General features: G+C 36.2%; 1 protein-coding gene across 12 annotated transcripts in view; it reads left to right on the forward strand.

Moving 5' to 3' along the window:
* The window catches only part of CCDC18 (coiled-coil domain containing 18), a 125511-nt gene that overhangs the window by 15051 nt on the left and 90335 nt on the right, over positions 1 to 20125 (forward strand). For all 12 annotated transcript variants that reach the window (XR_003434361.1, XR_003434362.1, XM_027114355.1 and 9 more), the window contains 5 exons: positions 7685 to 7781; positions 9195 to 9316; positions 10249 to 10540; positions 13232 to 13356; positions 14213 to 14373. Coding sequence is in view for 10 of the 12 variants with exons in the window: in XM_027114355.1 (XP_026970156.1) it covers positions 7685 to 7781; positions 9195 to 9316; positions 10249 to 10540; positions 13232 to 13356; positions 14213 to 14373 (797 nt within the window). In the remaining 2 variants the exon portion in view is untranslated. The remainder of the gene's footprint in view (positions 1 to 7684; positions 7782 to 9194; positions 9317 to 10248; positions 10541 to 13231; positions 13357 to 14212; positions 14374 to 20125) is intronic.

The raw sequence follows: 20125 nt of genomic DNA on the forward strand, positions 1-20125 counted from the left end.
ACAGGGAACACTTTTACACATTTACTAGAATTGTGAGATTAAGCAACAAAAAAGTAAGAAGCTGAAGAGTTGAGTGATTAATAATCTTGATCTAATGGATGTATGTATGGAAGCCTGTAGCCAACAATTTGAGAATTCACATTCTTTCAGGCACTCGTAGAACATTTATAATTTGTTACCTCACTCTGCCAGAAAGCATGAATTTTAACAAAGATAAAAATATTTGTGTCATACATATCACCTTCTCAGACCACAGTATAATTAAGTTATATATAACAACCCCGCCCCCCCACCCCCAAATCATGTATGTTTGAAAATTTAAAATCAACCTTCTTGCTATTCATGGACCGTTGAAGAAATTATGAAAATTAGAAGACTTAGAACTGAGTGATATAAAAAATATTGCAGCTTGTGTGCTGCAGCCAAAGATATTCTCAGAAGAAAATTTTTAGTCTCCTGTGCGTGTATTAAAATTAGTATGTGAGGGACTTCCCTGGTGACACAGTGGTTAAGAATCCGCCTGCCAATGCAGGGGACCTGGGTTCAAGCCCTGGTCCAGGAAGATCCCACATACCACAGAGCAGCTAAGCCTGTGTGCCACAACTACTGAGCCTGCACTCTAGAGCCCGCAAGCCACAACTACCGAGCCCACGTGCCACAACTACTGAAGCTCGCATACCTAGAGCCTGTGCTCTGCAGCAAGAGAAGCCACCACAATGAGAAGCCCACTCGCCGCAACTAGAGAAAACCTGCACACAGCGACAGAGACCCAACACAGCCAAAGATAAATAAATAAAAATAAATAAATTTATTTTAAAAAATAATAAAATTAGTATGTGAATGAGCTAAAACATTCAATTTATGTAGTCAGGAAAAGGACATAAAGAGCTTGATCAAAAGAAAAATAGGGGCTTCCCTGGTGGCGCAGTGGTTGAGAGTCCGCCTGCCAATGCAGGGGATGCGGGTTTGTGCCCCAGTCTGGGAAGATCCCCCATGCCACGGTGCGGCTAGGCCCGTGATCCATGGCCTCTGAGCCTGCGCGTCTGGAGCCTGTGCTCCGCAACGGGAGAAGCCACAACAGTGAGAGGGCCAAAAGAAATATAGAAGTGATTAAATAATAAAGATAAGGGTGAAATAGAAAACAAAGAAGCAATAGAGAATCCCCCAAACCTAAATCTGGTTCTTTTCACAGTGACCAAGGTAATGGGCATCAGACAAGATTAATCTAAGAGAAAAGGCATAAAAACCAATATTGGAATTGAAAAGGAACTCCTAAGTTACAGATTTAGCTATGATTTAAGAAATAAGACTAAGTACTATGAACCGTTTTAAGATAATACATTTGAAAACTTAGACTAAATAAATGATTTCCCAACAAAGTTAAGTTTAACAAAACTAACTTAAGCATAAATTGAAAACCTTGGGGATTTCCCTGGTGGTCCAGTGGCTAAGACTCTGCGCTCCCAATGCAGGGGATCCGGTTTGATCCCTGGTCAGGGAACTAGATACCACATGCCGCAACTAAGAGTTTGCATGCCCCAACTAAAGATCCCACATGACACAACTAAAGACCCCCACATGCTGCAAGTAAAGATTCCACATGTGACAATAAAGATCCCGCGTGCCACAACTAAGACCCAGTGCAGCCAAATAAATAAGTAAATAAATGAATGTTTTAAATAAATTGAAAACCTTAATAGTTGTTTAGCCATTAAAGGTATTGAATCAATCATTAGAAATTTCCCCACAAAAAAATAAAATAATCAAAATGATGATGACGAAAGGAACAGTCCCACTATGGCACATGGTGGCTAAAATGAAAAAGACTCACAATATCAAGTTTTGAATTTGTAGAGCAACTGGAATTCAAATATATTTATGGTAGGAGTATAAATTGGTAGAACCACTTTGGAAAACTATTTGTCAGTATCTACTAAACCTAAATGTAAGTCACCCTATGATCCAGCATCTACTCCAACAGAAATGAAGACCTGTATCTATCAAAAGACATGTACAAGGATGCTCAAAGTAGCTTTATTAATAATTGCTAAGTGTTCATCAACAACAATTAATAAATATATTCATTCATATTCTGAAATGTATGCATCAGTGAAAAAGCAACTATAGTTCTTTAACAACAGGGACAGATACTACAGATGTTAAGCAAAGGAAGCCAGATGCAAAAGAATACTGTGTATTTCCTTAAGAAATCAAGAATAAGCAAAATTAATATATGGTGTTAAAAGTCCAAATAGTGTTTACCTTTTTAGGTGAAGAGTATTGACTGGGAGGGTGCACAAGGGAGCCTTTTGAGTGCTGGAAATGTTCTATATTTGATCTGGATAGTAGTTATGTGGGTACATACATATGTACAAATTCATTCACTTAAGATGTGAGCACTTCACTCAATAAAAAATTAAAATAAAATAACTATAAGTTAAATCTGAAAAAATCTACAGAAGATAGGTACAATCTTAATGGAGGTTTAAAAATGTACTCAGGATTTGTTTTAATCAGGTATGGCAAGATAGGCATGGAAATGGATGTCATAAATGAAGAAGTTTTTATACTCACAGATTACTAGAAATAGGAGACATGACATGTCATGTAGAGGGACCACACAGGGAAGTATCAGGGTTGTTCAGAAGGCAGAGGGAGTTGGGAAGAAAATATGAACAGGAGGTTTTACTGTGGTTTCTGTGGGAAGAAATGGTTGAGGTAGGGTGTTCAGCCTTCGGATTGGCTAGTATGAATAATCTCAATGGGCAGAAGTGTAAGACTGTCCTGAGTGGTCTAGTACCTGGTCCTGGGGTGATTAGGACAGGAGAATATTAGCCCGGTGTGTAAGAGCCAGATAGAGGAATGGGGAGTGGGCTCTGGATTGCTTAGTTTGTGTATGAAAGGTACACTCCCATGTGCAAAGTTTATTAATCTCTGAGAATTGGCTAGCCCTGGAAGGGCCAGTCTTCCTAGGGTCAGTAATGCCCCAGATGTCAAAATATCAGACTAAAAAGACATACTTAATACAATGGAGAAAATAATAAAGCTTCTTTGAAAGCCTTAAGAGAAGATGTAACTAATGAGATGTATACCATTTTTCTGGAAGGGAACCTAACGTAAAGGTGTCAGTTTTTCCCAAAATAGTTTATGCATTCAGTACAATTCCAATCGATATCCCAACAAAATTTTTGGTAGAACTTAATGAACTGACCCTAAAAATCATGTGGAAGAACCAATGTCCAAGAACAAACAAGGCACTTTTGAAGCTGTAGACCAAGGTAGAGAACATGTCTATAGATAACAAGACTTCTAAAGTTATACTAATTAAGTCAATGTGATATTGGTATAGGAATAAACAAAAAAATCAGTGGTACAGAACAGAGACTCTTAAGCAAACATGCATACAGTGGAATCTTCATAATGTAACAGGTGGCATTACAAATCAGGGCAAAGGATGGAAGAATCAATAATTAAGGTGCTGGACAAACTGACATCATGTGTTTCATATGTGATATAGTGAGAAGGGTACAACACCATTTATGTGGTATACGTCTTGAGAATGAATAGCCTGAAACTAATCATGAGGAAACATCAGACAAGCTCAGGTTGGTCTTCTGTAAAACAACTGTTTATTCTTCAAAAATGTCACTGTCATGAAAGACTGAGAAAAGCTGAGAAGATGTTCCAGATTAAGGAGACTAAAGAGACATGATAACTAAAAGCAGTAAGTGACCCTGGATCAGAAGAAGGAAAATTCCATAAAGAAATTATTGGAATAATTAATAAAATTTATATATGAATTGTGTATTAGTAATATTGTATCAATTTTAGATTTCTTAAATTTGATAGTTACTTGTGGTTATATTACTAACTTGTGGTTATATTACTAGTTACTCTAGGATATATAATTCAGTGCAAAAAAATCTCTCAAGTGAGAGACATAAAGCAATGGTGGCAAAATATCAAAAAGTGGTGAATCCACATTAAGGGTGTACTGACTTAATTTTAAAAACAAATACTTCAGGAGGACTTCCCTGGGGTTCCAGTGGGTAAGACTCTGCTCTCCCAATGCAGGGGGCCCAGGTTCGATCCCTGGTCGGGGAACTAGATCCTGCATGCATGCTACAACTAAGGAGTTTCCATGCCACAACTAAGAGTGCATGCTGCAACTAAGAAGTCTGCATGCTGCAACTGAAAGATCCCACATGCAGCTCCGAAGATCCCACATGCTGCAACTAAGACCCGGTGCAGCCTAAATAAATAAATAAATATTTAAAAAAAAACTTCAAAAAATAATTCTGGGAGAATTAATTATTGATTAAAAAATTAAATTAGATTCCTGCCTCATACTATACCTGCATTAAAAAAAAAATTCTAGATGGATTAAAGGCCCAATTGTGAAAAGTAAAACTTTTAGAGAAAATACATGAGAATAGTTTCTATGTTGTCTCATGGTAGGGAAGAATGTTTTTTGTTTTTTGTTTTTTGTTTTTTGTTTTTTGCGGTATGCGGGCCTCTCACTGTTGTGGTCTCTCCCGTTGCGGAGCACAGGCTCCGGCTGCGCAGGCTCAGCGGCCATGGCTCAGGGGCCCAGCCGCTCCGCGACATGTGGGATCCTCCCGGACAGGGGCACGAACCCGCGTCCCCTGCATCGGCAGGCGGACTCTCAACCACTGCGCCACCAGGGAAGCCCCGGGAAGAATGTTTTATATGAGAATAGTTTATGTGTTGTCTCATGGTAGGGAAGAATGTTTTAAAATGAGAGCAAAAAAGCATGAATATTACAGGAAAAGATTGCTAAATTTTAAGTCCATTAAAATAAAAACCCTTTTGTTTATAAAACTCATCAAATAAAAAGTGAAAAAGACAAGACTAATGTTGGGGAAATATTTGCAAGTAATATAATTCACGAAGATTAATATCCGGAATTTGTAAAGAACTCTCACAAATCAATAAGAAAAGGCAGGGTTGGGGGGAGATATCCAATAATAAAAGACAAAGAATCTGTAGAGGTAAAGGACAGGAAACTCAAATATCCAATGAAACATGAAAGTTGCTTAACCTCACTGTCATCAAAAATGTAAATTAAAACTACAGTGAGGTTGTAAAGCTACAAACATGTCATACTATTAGATTGGCAAAAGTTTTAAATTTGATGGTATTGTAGTAACTCACTGAGCATTTATTATGTGTAAAAACTTTTCTAAGTGCTTTAGGTATATAACTTATTTATTCCTCACACAATCATAAGAGTTTGATAATATCCTTATTTTATAGATGAAGAAACTGAATTAGAGAGAAGTTAAGGTCACCCATTTAGAAAGTGGTAGAGGTAGAATTTGAACCCAAACACTGTGGCTCTAGGGCCCAATGAATTGAATACCGTGACAGAAGATTACGATATTTCATTGAATGTAAGATTCCACAGATTTTAAGGTGTACCATTATTTTAGTAATCACTAAGAAAAAATATCATGAAACTATGGTATACCATCAATCGTAAAATACATGATAATTTTAGAGATGTTAAAAATGTGAAAACAATGTGCCTCTTACAGTGGATGAACTATGATGTATTGTTTGTGGATATTTTGGTCAACATGTGAATGTACAAAATATGATGATAATAAAACAAAGTCACACTAGGGTTACCTCTGTGGAAGAAGTCAGGGGAATAGGATTTGGAGGTGAACAGGGACCTCAACTCTGTAATGTCTATAATGTTTTGTTTGCTTAAAATAAAAAGGCTACATGAAACAAAAATAGCAAAGAGTTAAGATTCACAAAAGTTGGGTTGGGAGTACATGTATATATTTATCCATTCTTTTCTGTGTGGCTGAAAATATTATGACCTTTTTATAAATATTGGTGGTAGGACTTCCCTGGTGGCACAGTGGTTAAGGATCCGCCTGCCAATGCAGGGGACACGGGTTTGAGCCCTGGTCTGGGAAGATCCCACATGCTGTGGAGCAACTAAGCCCATGAGCCACAACTACTGAGCCTGCACTCTAGAGCCTGCAAGCCACAACTACTGAGCCTGCACTCTAGAGCCTGCAAGCCACAACTACTGAGCCCACGTGCCACAACTACTGTGCGCCTAGAGCCCATGCTCCGCAACAAGAGAAGCCACCGCAATGAGAAGCCCGCGCACTGCAACGAGGAATAACCCCCGCTCGCTGCATCTAGAGAAAGCCTGCACACAGCAACAAAGACCCAACACAGCCAAAAAATAAAAATAAGTAAATAAAGCTATTAAATCTGGTCAAAAGTATGGACCATTTAAAAAATAAAAAGTGAAAAGAACAGGTATCCTTTGCTCTCTGAATTCCAGCTATGCCAACTAAGGAATGGAATATATTCTCGTAGATTTTCAAATAAATCCCTTATTGTTTAAACTCTTTTTTATTTGAAACTTGGAACCAGACAAACATCTCTGATATCCACAGTTGCTGTCCAAATTTAAGAACCCCATATATTCAGGAAATAAGAGATACTTTCACTTGAATTTGTAAGCCAATAGAGAAGAGACTGAAAATACAGAAGAGTCCTGAAAGGGAAGAACTAAGATCCAGAGTATAGATAAAGGAATTCACCTTGGATAAGAGAAGAGTCACTAACTTCAAAATAATGTGATGAAAATAAGTTTAAATACAGAAAAATTTTTAGATGTGGATATGAAATTGACCAAGTTCCAGCCTAGTAGTCTCAATTCACCGTGAGAGGTATGAAGAAAGGTCAGGATGAACTAAGAGGTGAAACAGAATGGTTGGGCTTGCTTGGTAGTGGTTGGATTTTGTTGTTCAGATTTTATATCTTTTTTGAAAATTTACTTGGCGTTTTCAAAGATCACAGGATCTACTGAGTACTTTTTTTTTTTTTTTTTTAATTTGCAGTATGTGGGCCTCTCAATGTTGTGGCCTCTCCCATTGCGGAGCAGGCTCCGGACGCACAGGCTCAGCGGCCATGGCTCACGGGCCCAGCCACTCCGCGGCATGTGGGATCTTTCCGGACCGGGGCACGAACCCGTGTCCCCTGCATCGGCAGGCAGACTCTCAACCACTGCGCCACCAGGGAAGCCCTACTGAGTATTTTTAGTATACTAGACAGTGGATTGATTCTGTAATACCTGATCTTTGAAAATTTATCATATAGCCTCAGGCAACTTCCCTAATCTGTCTTTTCCAGACAGAGAAAAAATTGCCAACACATAAGAATGTCTGTATGTTTCAAAGTTTATAAGTATTTTATGTTCTATATTATTTTTCATATAGATATCATAGGAAATTATTGTAGTCTAGTCTTCATTTTTCATTTTGCCATTTTTTTTTTTTTTTTTTTTTTTGTGGTACGCAGGCCTCTCACTGTTGTGGCCTCTCCCGTTGCGGAGCACAGGCTCCGGAAGCACAGGCTCAGCGGCCATGGCTCACGGGCCCAGCCGCTCCGCAACATGTGGGATCTTCCCGGACCGGGGCACGAACCCGTGTCCCCTGCATCGGCAGGCGGACTCTCAACCACTGCGCCACCAGGGAAGCCCTCGTTTTGCCATTTTAAGGCTTATACTCTTTTTTAACACCGAAAAATCTGCTTCTCTCTAGTTATTCCTTATAATTAAATATAGGTTATTTTGGAACTTACATACACAAGTACAGAGCATTCTTTTATTAATTATCTCGTTAAATTCTAGAGCTGAACAACAAAGGAATGAAGCACTATATAATGCTGAAGAGCTAAGTAAAGCTTTCCAACATTATGAAGAAAAGATGGCTGAAAAACTGGAAAAGGTAAGAGGCAGTTTTGCAAATTCACTGTTTTGTATTACCATCCACATTCTGAAAATACAGACATAAATAGAATATCTTTATATATGGTTAAAGTGGGGAGTAATTTTTATGATCTCATTCATAATAAAATCATTGAAATAAAGAATTTATAATTATTAGTTAAGTATAATATTTACCATCTTCTTATAATGAGCAGAAACTTTCTTATCCAGAGAAGGAAAAGAGTGGAGACAAGGGACAAAATGTAGAGAAAGATGGGGTGAGTGAGCAGTTTAGAGCTAGAGAAGTAAAAGCAGGAAATTTGTTCCTATCACCTCAGTGAAAATGAAGGCAGAGTAGATTATGTAGCCTTTAATTGGTCTCCTTAGACATAACACCCTGAGAGAGACTCACTTCTGCCTTTCAGAGGGAAGGTTCCTTGAATAGGTTCTACATAGTAATATAGTGGCTTAATTACATTCATTGAATATCTTCAAGTAATACCACATGATAATAAACCTGTTTGGAGGGAGGCCACATGTTGGACCTTAAGATAAATTCTTTATATCCTTAATTAATATAAATTCTTTATATCCTTAATATTTACAAATTCTGTTCGAAGAAAGGTAGAAGGATAGAAGAAATATTAAAAATAAGAAAAATTTAAGATCCCATTAGATACTGACGTCTTAAGTGTGAATTAATAAGATCACTGTTTTGAAAGCCTTGGTAAAGGTCCCCGTGGGAAAGAAATATTGTAGAAGGGATTTTTAATAAGGTAATCTGGACTGGGAGGTAGAATACTTAGTAGGGAGAATATCCTCCTAGAGAGGGAGGACTTTATAGAGGAAAGAGAGGAAAATGTAAGAGATGATTTTTTTCATACTCCTAACTTAGGATTATAAATTTCAAACTGCTCAGCAGAGCCCTATAGTTAGATAGATATAACAAAGGAAGTGGGGCAGATCTGTCCAGTCCTCCATTTCCACTGCTCAAACCTGGATGCTTGACTTTTATCTGTTTTAAATTTGGGGCTGTGATTTCCTTGGGAGTATTCTGTGGCTAAAATTTCAAAAATTACTTCTCTGGAACATTTACACTAAAGCTAGCCTTTAGTAACTTGATGCAGCATCTCTACATGAGTTGCTTGCCTTGTCTACATAGAGCAGAACAATTCTGCTTTCAGGTAATCATGCTGTTGTTCCTTTCTTGTAGGCTCTTAACCATTTCTGGACAGGTGGTAGCATTCCCCCCTCCCTGTTCTTTGTTGCTGGAAGTTCATTTTGCTCCTTTCACTACAAGGCTGGGGACTTAAACTTGTGGAGTACTTACTCCACTCTCCTACTTATTTCCGAAATCACTACATTTTAATTTGAAATACCTAAAACTTATGACCACATTAGTGCATCCACTGAAAACAAATTATTGTTTTAGGTTCAAGCTGAAGAAGCAATATTAGAGAAAAATCTGATTAACTGTGAAAAAGAAAATAAAAGGCTACAGGAAGAGTGTGGTCTATATAAAAGTGAACTTGAAATTCTGAAGGAGAAATTAAGGTACAGTATCCTATTGTAAAAAAAGGATTTTTGTGTGGAAATAGAGAAAAACTGAAACATTTAAAAATAGAATATTTTGAATTCTGTAATTATGGGCTTAAATAATGTAGAAAGATAGGCGTCCATGACTGAAATTGTTTTCTACTTGTAAATTTAGGATTTTAAATGAATAAAACATGTGTTGATGTTAGTATACTTGTAAATATAGAGTAATGTGATTAACATATTTGCTTTGAATATATTTAGAAAAAATTAACACAGATGTAGTGTCCTTGTAGTGTGACCACATTAGCTAGTAAAATATGTATTCTTCAAATCATGAAGCATCACCTAGTGTAACCTCATTTCAGAGATGTTAAAAATGTGATAAAGGGAACTGATGAAATACAATAACAGTTCTAAACAGTAGATTGTTCTAATGTTTGACATGTTTTTATAGGTATACACATAGAGGTTTAAAAACGCTGCATAGTAATCTGTTAATGGTTAATTAGATTTTATCTTTTAGAGTTGTGGCTAATAAATAGTTTGTGATTTTTTTCCTTATACTATCTAAAACTTTCTTGATGCTGCAAAACATTGTGTCAGGATTTTGGAGCTAACTCTCCTGTCATACACTTTTTAAAAGGGAGCAGAAATACCTCCAAGGTAATGGGATTATTCTGCTCAACTACTTACTGTGAGACACTGGGCAAGTTTCATAACCTTTCGTTGCCTTGTTTTCCTCCATCCGTAAGCAGGGAGTAACAATAGTGCTAGCCACTTAAAGTTGTGAGTGCCTAGCATGCAGAAGGTAGGCACTCAGTAAATGTGAGCAAGTATTATTATTTCAGAATTAAGCTTTAAAATATTTAAAAAGCGAGATTAACTAAATATGATTATTGAAAGTAAATGTATGTTTTATTTTCATTTTTATGCTTTTTTCTTCATAGGCAGTTAAAAGAAGAAAATAATAATGGAAAAGAAAAATTAAGGATCATGGCAGTGAAAAATTCAGAAGTCATGGCACAACTAACTGAATCTAGACAAAGTATTCTTAAGCTAGAGAGTGAGTTAGAGGATAAAGACGAAATACTTAGAGAAAAATTTTCTCTGATGAATGAAAACCGAGAATTAAAAGTTCGTATTGCAACACAGAATGAGAGACTGGATTTGTGTCAGCAAGAAATAGAAAGTTCAAGGGTGGAACTGAGAAGTTTGGAAAAAATTATGTCCCAGTTGCCAGTAAGTATGTGTGACAAGGAAAATTTTACCCAAGTACTTTATAAGAGATCATAATTTCGTAGTTGCTTTATTACCTTCTATTTTTTTCCTCACGTCTGCTTTCAGTCATCAGTTCTTTTCTATCTAATCCTTTTTTCTGAACTTACCTTTCTACTATTCCATCCTTTCTCAATCTCTCAGATGCCATGTATAAGAATGGCACAGAATTTTTTAAAACAACAGTTTTAAAGGAACATTTATATACCACAGCGTTCACCCATTTTAAGTGTACTGTTCAATGATTTTTAGTAAATTTACAGATTCTGGAACAATCACCACAATCCAGTTTTCAAACACTTCTATCCCCCAAAGGTCCCTTGTGCCCATTTATAATCAGTTCCTGTACCCATCCCCACTCCTAGGGAATCACTAATCTACTTTCTGCCTATGGAGATTTGTCTTTTCTGGACATTTCATATAAATGAATTGTACAATATGTGGTCTTACGTTTTCTTAATGTTTTTGAGGATCTTTCATTGTGATATATATCAGTATTTCATTTCTTTCTATTGTTTAATATTATTCCTTTGTATGGATATGCCACATTTTATTTATTCATTCACCAGTAGATGTATATTTCGGTTGTTTCCACTTTTGAACTATTATGAATGATGCTGTTATGAATATTTGCTTACAAGTCTCTGTCCACACATTTCTCTTGAGTAGATACCTAGAAGTAGAATTGCTGAGTCATGTGGTAAATTTATGCCAAACTTTTGCAAAGTGGCTGTACCATTTTACATTCTCACCAGCAAAATGTGAGGATTTCTGTTTCTCTACATCTTAGCCAACAATTGTTATTGTCTGTCTTTTTGATTGTAGCCATCTTAATGAGTATTACCTGGTATCACATTGTGGTTTTAATTTCCATTTCCCTGTTGACCATGTTGAGCAATTTTTCATATACTCTTAGAATGGTACAGAATATTAAATTGTTTTTATGGTAGCATCTGGCCACCTTTTCTCTATGAGTTATATATATGACCATATTTATAAGTGAGATTAGGAAGAAAGTAAGTATACTTTTGTCAGAAATTTGTTATTCATAGGTGCAAAGTAAAGGTGAAATCAGGAGATAAGATAAAGATAAGATAAATGTGTCATGATTGGTTTCACATATGGATGGCTGGTAGACTTTTACCAATTTTAAACTGTCATGGAATTATGAAGCTGAAAGGGACCTTAGTAATCATCTAATTCAGTATTATCATTTTATTGAATTGGTGAAGAAGTGTACCCAAGGAAGTAAATAATTTGTCCAGCTAGCTAGTGGCAGAGTTAAAAGCAGAACATACCATTCTTGGTTCCCATCCCCCTGCAATATCTACTTTCCTGGGATGCTGATTATTTGCTTAGATTGTTTTTTTTAATTTTTTTTTTTTTTTTTTTTTGGCCACATGGCACGTGGGATCTTTGTTCCCAGGCCAGGGATCAAACCCGTGCCCGCTACAGTGGAAATGTGGAGTCTTAACCACTGGACCACCAGGGAAGTCCCTGTTTGCTTAGATTTCTAATGTACTGTTTGCTTTTGAAATTTGATAGTAATCAAATGCAGGTAGCATTCATTTTAAATTGATACTTCCTTTGACTCAGTATCAAGAATTACTTGATATGTGATTCTGAAAGTGGTGTGATAATATATGTTTGATCCCATATAACATGGTTTAGAAATGTGAATTTGTCTATTTCTAAAAAGTGTGATTTTGTTATAGTTTGAAGGTAGTAGTCATTAAGTGCTTACCTTGCCCCTTTTCACAACTAATTTTTAAAATTATTATTCAGAACATACAGAATACATAAAGAGACCAATATAGCACATTTGCTAAATCTGGGAAACATATTGTGATATCTACTTCAGACATTTTTAGAATAAAAATTTATAGGGAAATAAAGCCTCAGTATGTACTTCATTAGATCCCCATTCTCTCCCTCTCTCCTCAGAGGTAGCCACTATTTTGAAATTCATATGTATCCTTCTTGCCCATATTTTAAATATTGCCACATACAGATGTATCCGGAAAAAAATATATATATAGTTCAGTGCATTTTTGAAAGTACAATATGTGCCTCTGTTGTTTTTCACTCAGTGTCATGTGATGTCTCCATAATGATTTATATAATGCAGATTTATTTTAACTATTGTAGTTTTCCCATTATGTTAATATTTCATAATGAATTTATACATTCTGTTGATGGCTGTTAGTTTCTATTAAATTCACACAATTTTTCAAACTTACATAAAAAATAATTGTATCGGACTTCCCTGGTGGCACAGAGGTTAAGAATCTGCCTGCCAGTGCAGGGGACACAGGTTTGATCCCTGGCCCGGGAAGATCCCACATGCCGTGGAGCAACTAAGCCTGTGCGCCACAACTACTGAGCCTGGGCTCTAGAGCCTGCAAGCCACAACTGCTGAGCCCGCACACCACAACTACTGAAGCCCATATGCCTAGAGCCCATGCTCCGCAACAAAGGAAGCCACCACAAATGAGAAGCCCCCTCACCTCAACAAAGAGTAGCCCCTGCTCAATACAACTAGAGAAAGCCCGCGTGCAGCAATGAAGACCCAACGCAGCCATAAATAAATAAATAAATAAATAAATTGTATCATAGATATTGTAAGTTTATATATGTTTGTTTTTAAACTTGCAGTTAAAAAGAGAAATGTTTGGTTTTAAATCATCTCTGTCTAAGCACCAGATGAGTATTTTGTCAAACAAGGAAGACAGTTACATTGGCTGCTGTGAGACAAATAAAATGGTGATTTCGGAATTGAGGTACGGTTTTCAGATGCTGAAGTTTTAGCACATACAATGTGTTTTGAAAATTGGTAATTAAGATCTTTAGTTGAGAAGTTGAGAAATATACAGAAAAGTCTAGAGAGTATTATAACAAATATCCATATTTCCACAACTAAGAGCTGATTCTTAACATTTTTTGATATTTTTTTAAATCTGTTTCTTTAAATAAAAAATAAAACATTACAGGATAGATAATGCCCTTTGATCCTTAACACTAGTCCCATTCTCCTCCTAAGTATCTACCATCATGAGATGGATATCTATCCTTCAATTCATTTGTGTTTGTTTATACTCACACATATAAATATACTGTTTTTATATGTTTTGTAATTTTGCTTTTTCACTCAGCATCATTTTTAAAATTCATCGTGTCGAGGTAGGTAGGTAGAATGGTTGATCAATGGATGGACTAGTGTGGTTAGTTTAGTTTTAATAGCTGTATAAGAGTCTCTCCTACAACTACATCACAATTTATCTGTTCCTTTATCAATAGTTGCCTTATTTCTAGTTTTCCGCTATTACAAATAATGCTGCAAAGTCCATACTTACACATGTTTCCTGTACAATATGCGAGAATTTCTCTAGCAGATATTTCTAAAAGTAAAATTGCTGGGTCATAGGTTGTATACTATCAAGTTTCTAAAGTAGCTGAACCAGTTTACAGTGTAATCAGTTGTATATAAGACTTTCTGTATCTTGGCCAATAGTTGACTAATATCAGAGTTTAAAATTTTTTTTAATTAAAATTATTTTAATTTGAAAGGGGAAAATGGTTTGTGGTATTTTTATAGAATCTTTCTAATAATTTTTGGTTTATTTTCTTTTGTGCCAGGATTAAGCTTGCAATGAAAGAGGCAGAAATTCAAAAGCTTCAGGCAAACCTGACTGCTAATCAATTATCTCACAATCTTATTGCTTCTAATGACAACCAAGAAAGTGGCAAATTAAATAGTTTAGAAACAGAACCTGTAAAACTAGGAGGTAATCAAGTAGGTAAGTATATTATATTCAATTCTTATTATAAATTGTAATCAGAGTTCTTTATGATAGTTTTTTAAAGAAACAGATTATCAACTGGTTACTATTATCAAACATACTTGATAATCTGTTATTACTACTTATGTGTTAAGACAGTAAAAATTATTTCAAAATTCTTGAACTTTGCATCATTCTTTAAAAATATATTTTTGAAGTGAAATTTACTTACAGTAGGATGCATCCATTTAAAATAAAAGTTCAATGCTTTTTGTCAGATTTTTTTTTTAAATAAATTTATTTATTTATTTTTGGCTGCCTTGGGTCTTTGTTACTGCACACGGGCTTTCTCTAGCTGCGGTGAGTGGGGACTACTCTTCGTTGTGGTGCATGGTCTTCTCATTGTGGTGGCTTATCTTGTTGCAGAGCATGGGCTCTAGGCTCATGGGCTTCAGTAGTTGTGGCATGCAGGCTCAGTAGTTGTGGCTCGCGGGCTCTAGAGTGCAGGCTCAGTAGTTGTGGTGCACGGGCTTAGTTGCTCTGTGGCATGTGGGATCTTCCCAGACCAGGGTTCGAACCCGTGTCCCCTGCATTGCCAGGCGGATTCTTAACCACTGCACCACCAGGGAAGTCCAGATGTTTGTTTTTTTCATATGGTTATACCCTTGTTACCATCACCACAATCAAGACATACAGTAGTCCCTGCCTATCCTCCCAGGATACATTCCAGGACCCCCGGTGGATGCCTGAAGCTGCAGATAGTATGAAACCCTATGTACTACTATGTTTTCTCCTATACATACATGCCTGTGATGAAGTTTAATTTGTAACTTAGGCACAGTAAGAGATTAACAACAATAATAATAAAATAGAACAATTATAACAGTATACTATAATAAAAGTTATGTGAATGTGGCCTCTCTCTCCCTCAAAATATCTTATTGTACAAATTTAATACCTTTTCTATCTTCACACATTGTGGCTATAACTTTTGCAGTTTGACGTGTGATAACAAAACCAGCACAAATTTCTTTTTTCTTTACAATTTCCTGGATTGAAGAGTCTTACTGTAGATCTTAGCAACCTCAGCATACAACTTTTTTTCTTATTAAGTTTAGTACTTTCACCTTTTCGCTTAAAGGGAGCATGTTACGGCTTCTTTTATATTTGAATTGCTAGCATCACTACTCTTGCACTTTGGGACCATTATTAAGTAAAATAAGGATTACTTGAACACATGCACTGCGGTACTGCAACAGTTGATTTGATAACCTAGTTGGCCACCAAGTGACTAACGGGTGGGATACATGGACAAAGGGATTATTATTCACATCCTAGGCAGGGCGGAGCTGGACGGCAAGGGACAGTGTGAGACTTCATCACACTACTCAGAACGGCACACAGTTTATAACTTATGAATTGTTTATTTCTGGAATTTTCCATTTATTATTTTCGAGCCTCAGTTGACAGCAGGTAACTGAAACCATGGAATGCAAAAACTAGGATAAGGGAGGACTACTGTATAACATTTCCCTCAGGATCCATATACTCCTTCCCAGTTACTTTGGGTTTAATTTTCTCTTCTTTTTAAATTTTTCTTAAAGTGAAAGCTTAGATTATTGACTTTAAATCTTTCTTCTTTTCAAATGTAAGTATTTAAAGGTACAAACTTCCCTTTAGTCAATGCTTTAGCTGAATCCCATTAATTTTATATGTTATGCTTTTATTTTATTCAGTTCAAAATATAATATCTCTTGTGTGTGTTTATTTCCAAATATTTAGTCATTTTCCAGATACCTCTGTGTTATTAGTGGTGGACATTAGGTTGGTTTCATTAAACAAATGAATTCATGAATGTACCTGATTTCAATTTTTTAAATATTTTGAGACTCAGTTTATTGGCCAGCATATGGTCTATTTTGGTGAATATTCCAGATTCACTTGAAAAAATTCTGTATTCTGTAATTATTGGGTGAAATTTTTTTTTGCACTTCTTTTGAGATATAGTTGACATACAGCATTATGTAAGTTTGTGTATAGTGTAATGAGTTGACTTACATATGTTATGATTTCCACAGTAAATTTGGTAACATTGTCATCTCATTTACATACCAAAAAAAAAGGAAAAAAGTTTTAAGATCTACTCTCTTAAATTTCAAATATACTATACAACAGTGTAACTTATTATCATCATGTTGTACATTATGGATCCACTTTTACTTTTAATATACTTAGTTCTTAGCCAATAATTAACATGAAGAAACCACCGTGTAGAAGAAAACTTGCAGTATTTGTACTAATAGCAAATCACTTGAATACCTTATATATGATTATCTAGGTCATTAGGTAGTCTTTTTAAGACTCTTTAGGTTTTGTTTATTTGTTTCTTTGTTGCTTTTAAAAATTTGAATATTTCCCTTTCTTCCTTTCTTTTTCTTTCTTTCTTTATCATTAAAGTATAATTGACCTACAACACTGTTAGTTCCAGGTGCACAACATAAAGATTCGACATTACAAAATCACCACAATAAGTCTAGTTACCATCTGTCACCATACAATGTTATTACAATATTATTGACTGTATTCCCCATACTGTACCTTTCATCCCCATGACTCATTTATTTTGTAACTGAAAGTTTGTGCCTCTTAACCTCTCTCACCTATTTTATTTATCTCCTCCTCCTTCCCCTTCCCCAACTGCAACCACCAGTTTGTTCTCTGTATCTATGTCTGTTTCTGTTTTGTTACGTTTCTTCATTTGTTTTGTTTTTTAGATTCCATATATAAATGAAATCATACAGTATTTGTCTTTGTCTAGCTTATTTCACTTAGCATAATACCATCTAGATCAATCAATGTTGTTTCAAATGGCAGGATTTCATTCTGTTTCATGGCTGACTAATATTCTATTGTATAAGTACAGTTTACATATTCATCTTCTTTATCCATTTATCAATTGATGGGCACTTAGGTTGCTACCATATTTTGGCTATTGTAAATAATGCTGCAATGAACATGGGAGTGCAGATATCTTTTCTAATTAATATTTTGTTTTCTTCAGAAAAATACCCAGAAGTGGAATTGCTGGGTCATATGGTAGTTCTGTTTTTAATTTTTGAGAAACCCCCATACTGTTTTCCACAGTAGCTGTACCAGTTTACATTCCTGCTAGCAGGGCACCAGGGTTCCGTTTTTTCCACATTCTTGTCAACCCTGTTATTTCTTGTCTTTTTGATAATAGCATTTCTAACATGTGTGAGGTGATATCTCATTGTGGTTTTGATTAGATTTCCATGATTCGTGTTGTTAAGCACCTTTTCATGTACCTTGTTGGCCATTGGTGTCTTGTCTGGAAACATGTCTATTCAGATCCTTTTCCCTTTTTTTTTTTTTTTTTTTTGCTGTTGAGTTATATGAATTTTTAAATATATTTTGAATATTAACCTCTTATCAGATACATGATTTAGAAATATTTTTTCCCATTCCATAGGTTGACTTTTCATTTTATTGATGGTTTCTTTTGCTATACAGGAGATTTTTAGTTTGATGTAGTCCCACACATTTGTTTTTGCTTTTGGTGTAAAATCCAAAAAAAAACAAAATCATTGCTGATACTGATGTCTAATAGCTTACAGTCTGTTTTTGTTTTTTTTTTCCCTAGTAGTTTTATGGCTTTAGGTGTTATGTTCATGTCTTTAATCCATTTTAAGTTAATTTTTGTGTATGGTGTAAGATAATGGTCCAGTTTCATTTTTTTTGTATGTTGCCGTCCAGTTTTCCCGACACCATTTATTGAAGGGACTATCCTTTCCCCATGGAATACTCTTCACTCCTTTGTTGTAAATTAATTGACCATATATACATATATTTATTTATTTATTTAACATCTTTATTGGACTATAATTGCTTTACAATGGTATGTCAGTTTCAGCTTCACAACAAAATGAATCAGTTATATATATACATATATTCCCATATCTCTTCCCGCTTGCGTCTCCCTCCCTCCCACCCTCCCTATCCCACCCCTCCAGGCGGTCACAAAGCACCGAGCTGATCTCCCTGTGCTATGTGGCTGCTTCCCACTAGCTGTCTACCTTACGTTTGGTAGTGTATATATGTCCATGCCTCTTTATCTCTTTGTCACTGTTTACCCTTCCCCCTCCCCATAGCCTCAAGTCCATTCTCTAGTAAGTCTGTGTCTTTATTCCTGTTTCACCCCTAGGTTTTTCATGACATTTTTTTTTCTTAAATTCCATATATATGTGTTAGCATACGGTATTTGTCTCTCTCTTTCTGACTTACTTCACTCTGTATGACAGACTCTAGGTCTATCCACCTCATTACAAATAGCTCAATTTCGTCTCTTTTTATGGCTGAGTAATATTCCATTGTATATATGTGCCACATCTTCTTTATCCATTCATCCGATGATGGACACTTAGGTTGTTTCCATCTCTGGGCTATTGTAAATAGAGCTGCAACGAACATTTTGGTACATGACTCTTTTTGAATTTTGGTCTTCTCAGGGTATATGCCCAGTAGTGGGATTGCTGGGTCATATGGTAGTTCTATTTGTAGCTTCTTAAGGAACCTCCATACTGTTCTCCACAGTGGCTGTATCAATTTACATTCCCACCAACGGTGTAAGAGTGTTCCCTTTTCTCCACACCCTCTCCAGCATTTATTGTTTGTAGATTTTTTGTTTTGTTTTTTTTTTTTTTGGTACGCGGGCCTCTCACTGCTGTGGCCTGTCCCGTTGCGGAGCACAGGCTCCGGACGCGCAGGCTCAGCGTCCACGGCTCACGGGCCCAGCCGCTCCGCGGCATTTGGGATCTTCCCGGACCGGGGCACGAACCCGTATCCCCTGCATCGGAAGGAGGACTCTCAACCACTGTGCCACCAGGGAAGCCCTGTTTGTAGATTTTTTGATGATGGCCATTCTGACTGGTGTGAGATAATATCTCATTGTAGTTTTGATTTGCATTTCTCTAATGATTAGTGATGTTGAGCATTCTTTCATGTGTTTGTTGGCACTCTGTATATCTTCTTTGGAGAAATGTCTATTTAGGTCTTCTGCCCATTTTTGGATTGGGTTGTTTGTTTTTTTGTTATTAAGCTGCATGAGCTGCTTATAAATTTTGGAGATTAATCCTTTATCAGTTGCTTCATTTGCAAATATTTTCTCCCATTCTGAGGGTTGTCTTTTGGTCTTCTTTATGGTTTCCTTTGCTGCGCAAAAGCTTTTAAGTTTCATTAGGTCCCATGTGTTTACTTTTGTTTTTATTTCCATTTCCCTAGGAGGTGGGTCAAAAAGGACCTTGCTGTGATTTATGTCATAGAGTGTTCTGCCTATGTTTTCCTCTAAGCGTTGGATAGTTTCTGGCCTTACATTTAGGTCTTTAATCCATTTTGAGCTTATTTTTGTGTATGGTGTTAGGGAGTGATCTAATCTCATACTTTTACATGTACCTGTCCAGTTTTCCCAGCACCACTTATTGAAGAGGCTGTCCTTTCTCCACTGTACATTCCTGCCTCCTTTGTCAAAGATAAGGTGACCATATGTGCGTGGGTTTATCTCTGGGTTTTCTATCCTGTTCCATTGATCTATATTTCTGTTTTTGTGCCAGTACCATACTGTCTTGATTACTGTAGCTTTGTAGTATAGTCTGAAGTCAGGAAGCCTGATTCCTCCAGTTCCGTTTTTCGTTCTCAAGATTGCTTTGGCTATTCGGGGTCTTTTGTGTTTCCATACAAATTGTGAAATTTTTTG

The sequence above is a fragment of the Aethalodelphis obliquidens genome, unplaced genomic scaffold, assembly GCF_003676395.1.
Source record: "Aethalodelphis obliquidens isolate GAN/ISIS:26980383/991018 unplaced genomic scaffold, ASM367639v1 scaffold13, whole genome shotgun sequence".
Lineage (NCBI taxonomy): Eukaryota > Metazoa > Chordata > Mammalia > Artiodactyla > Delphinidae > Aethalodelphis > Aethalodelphis obliquidens.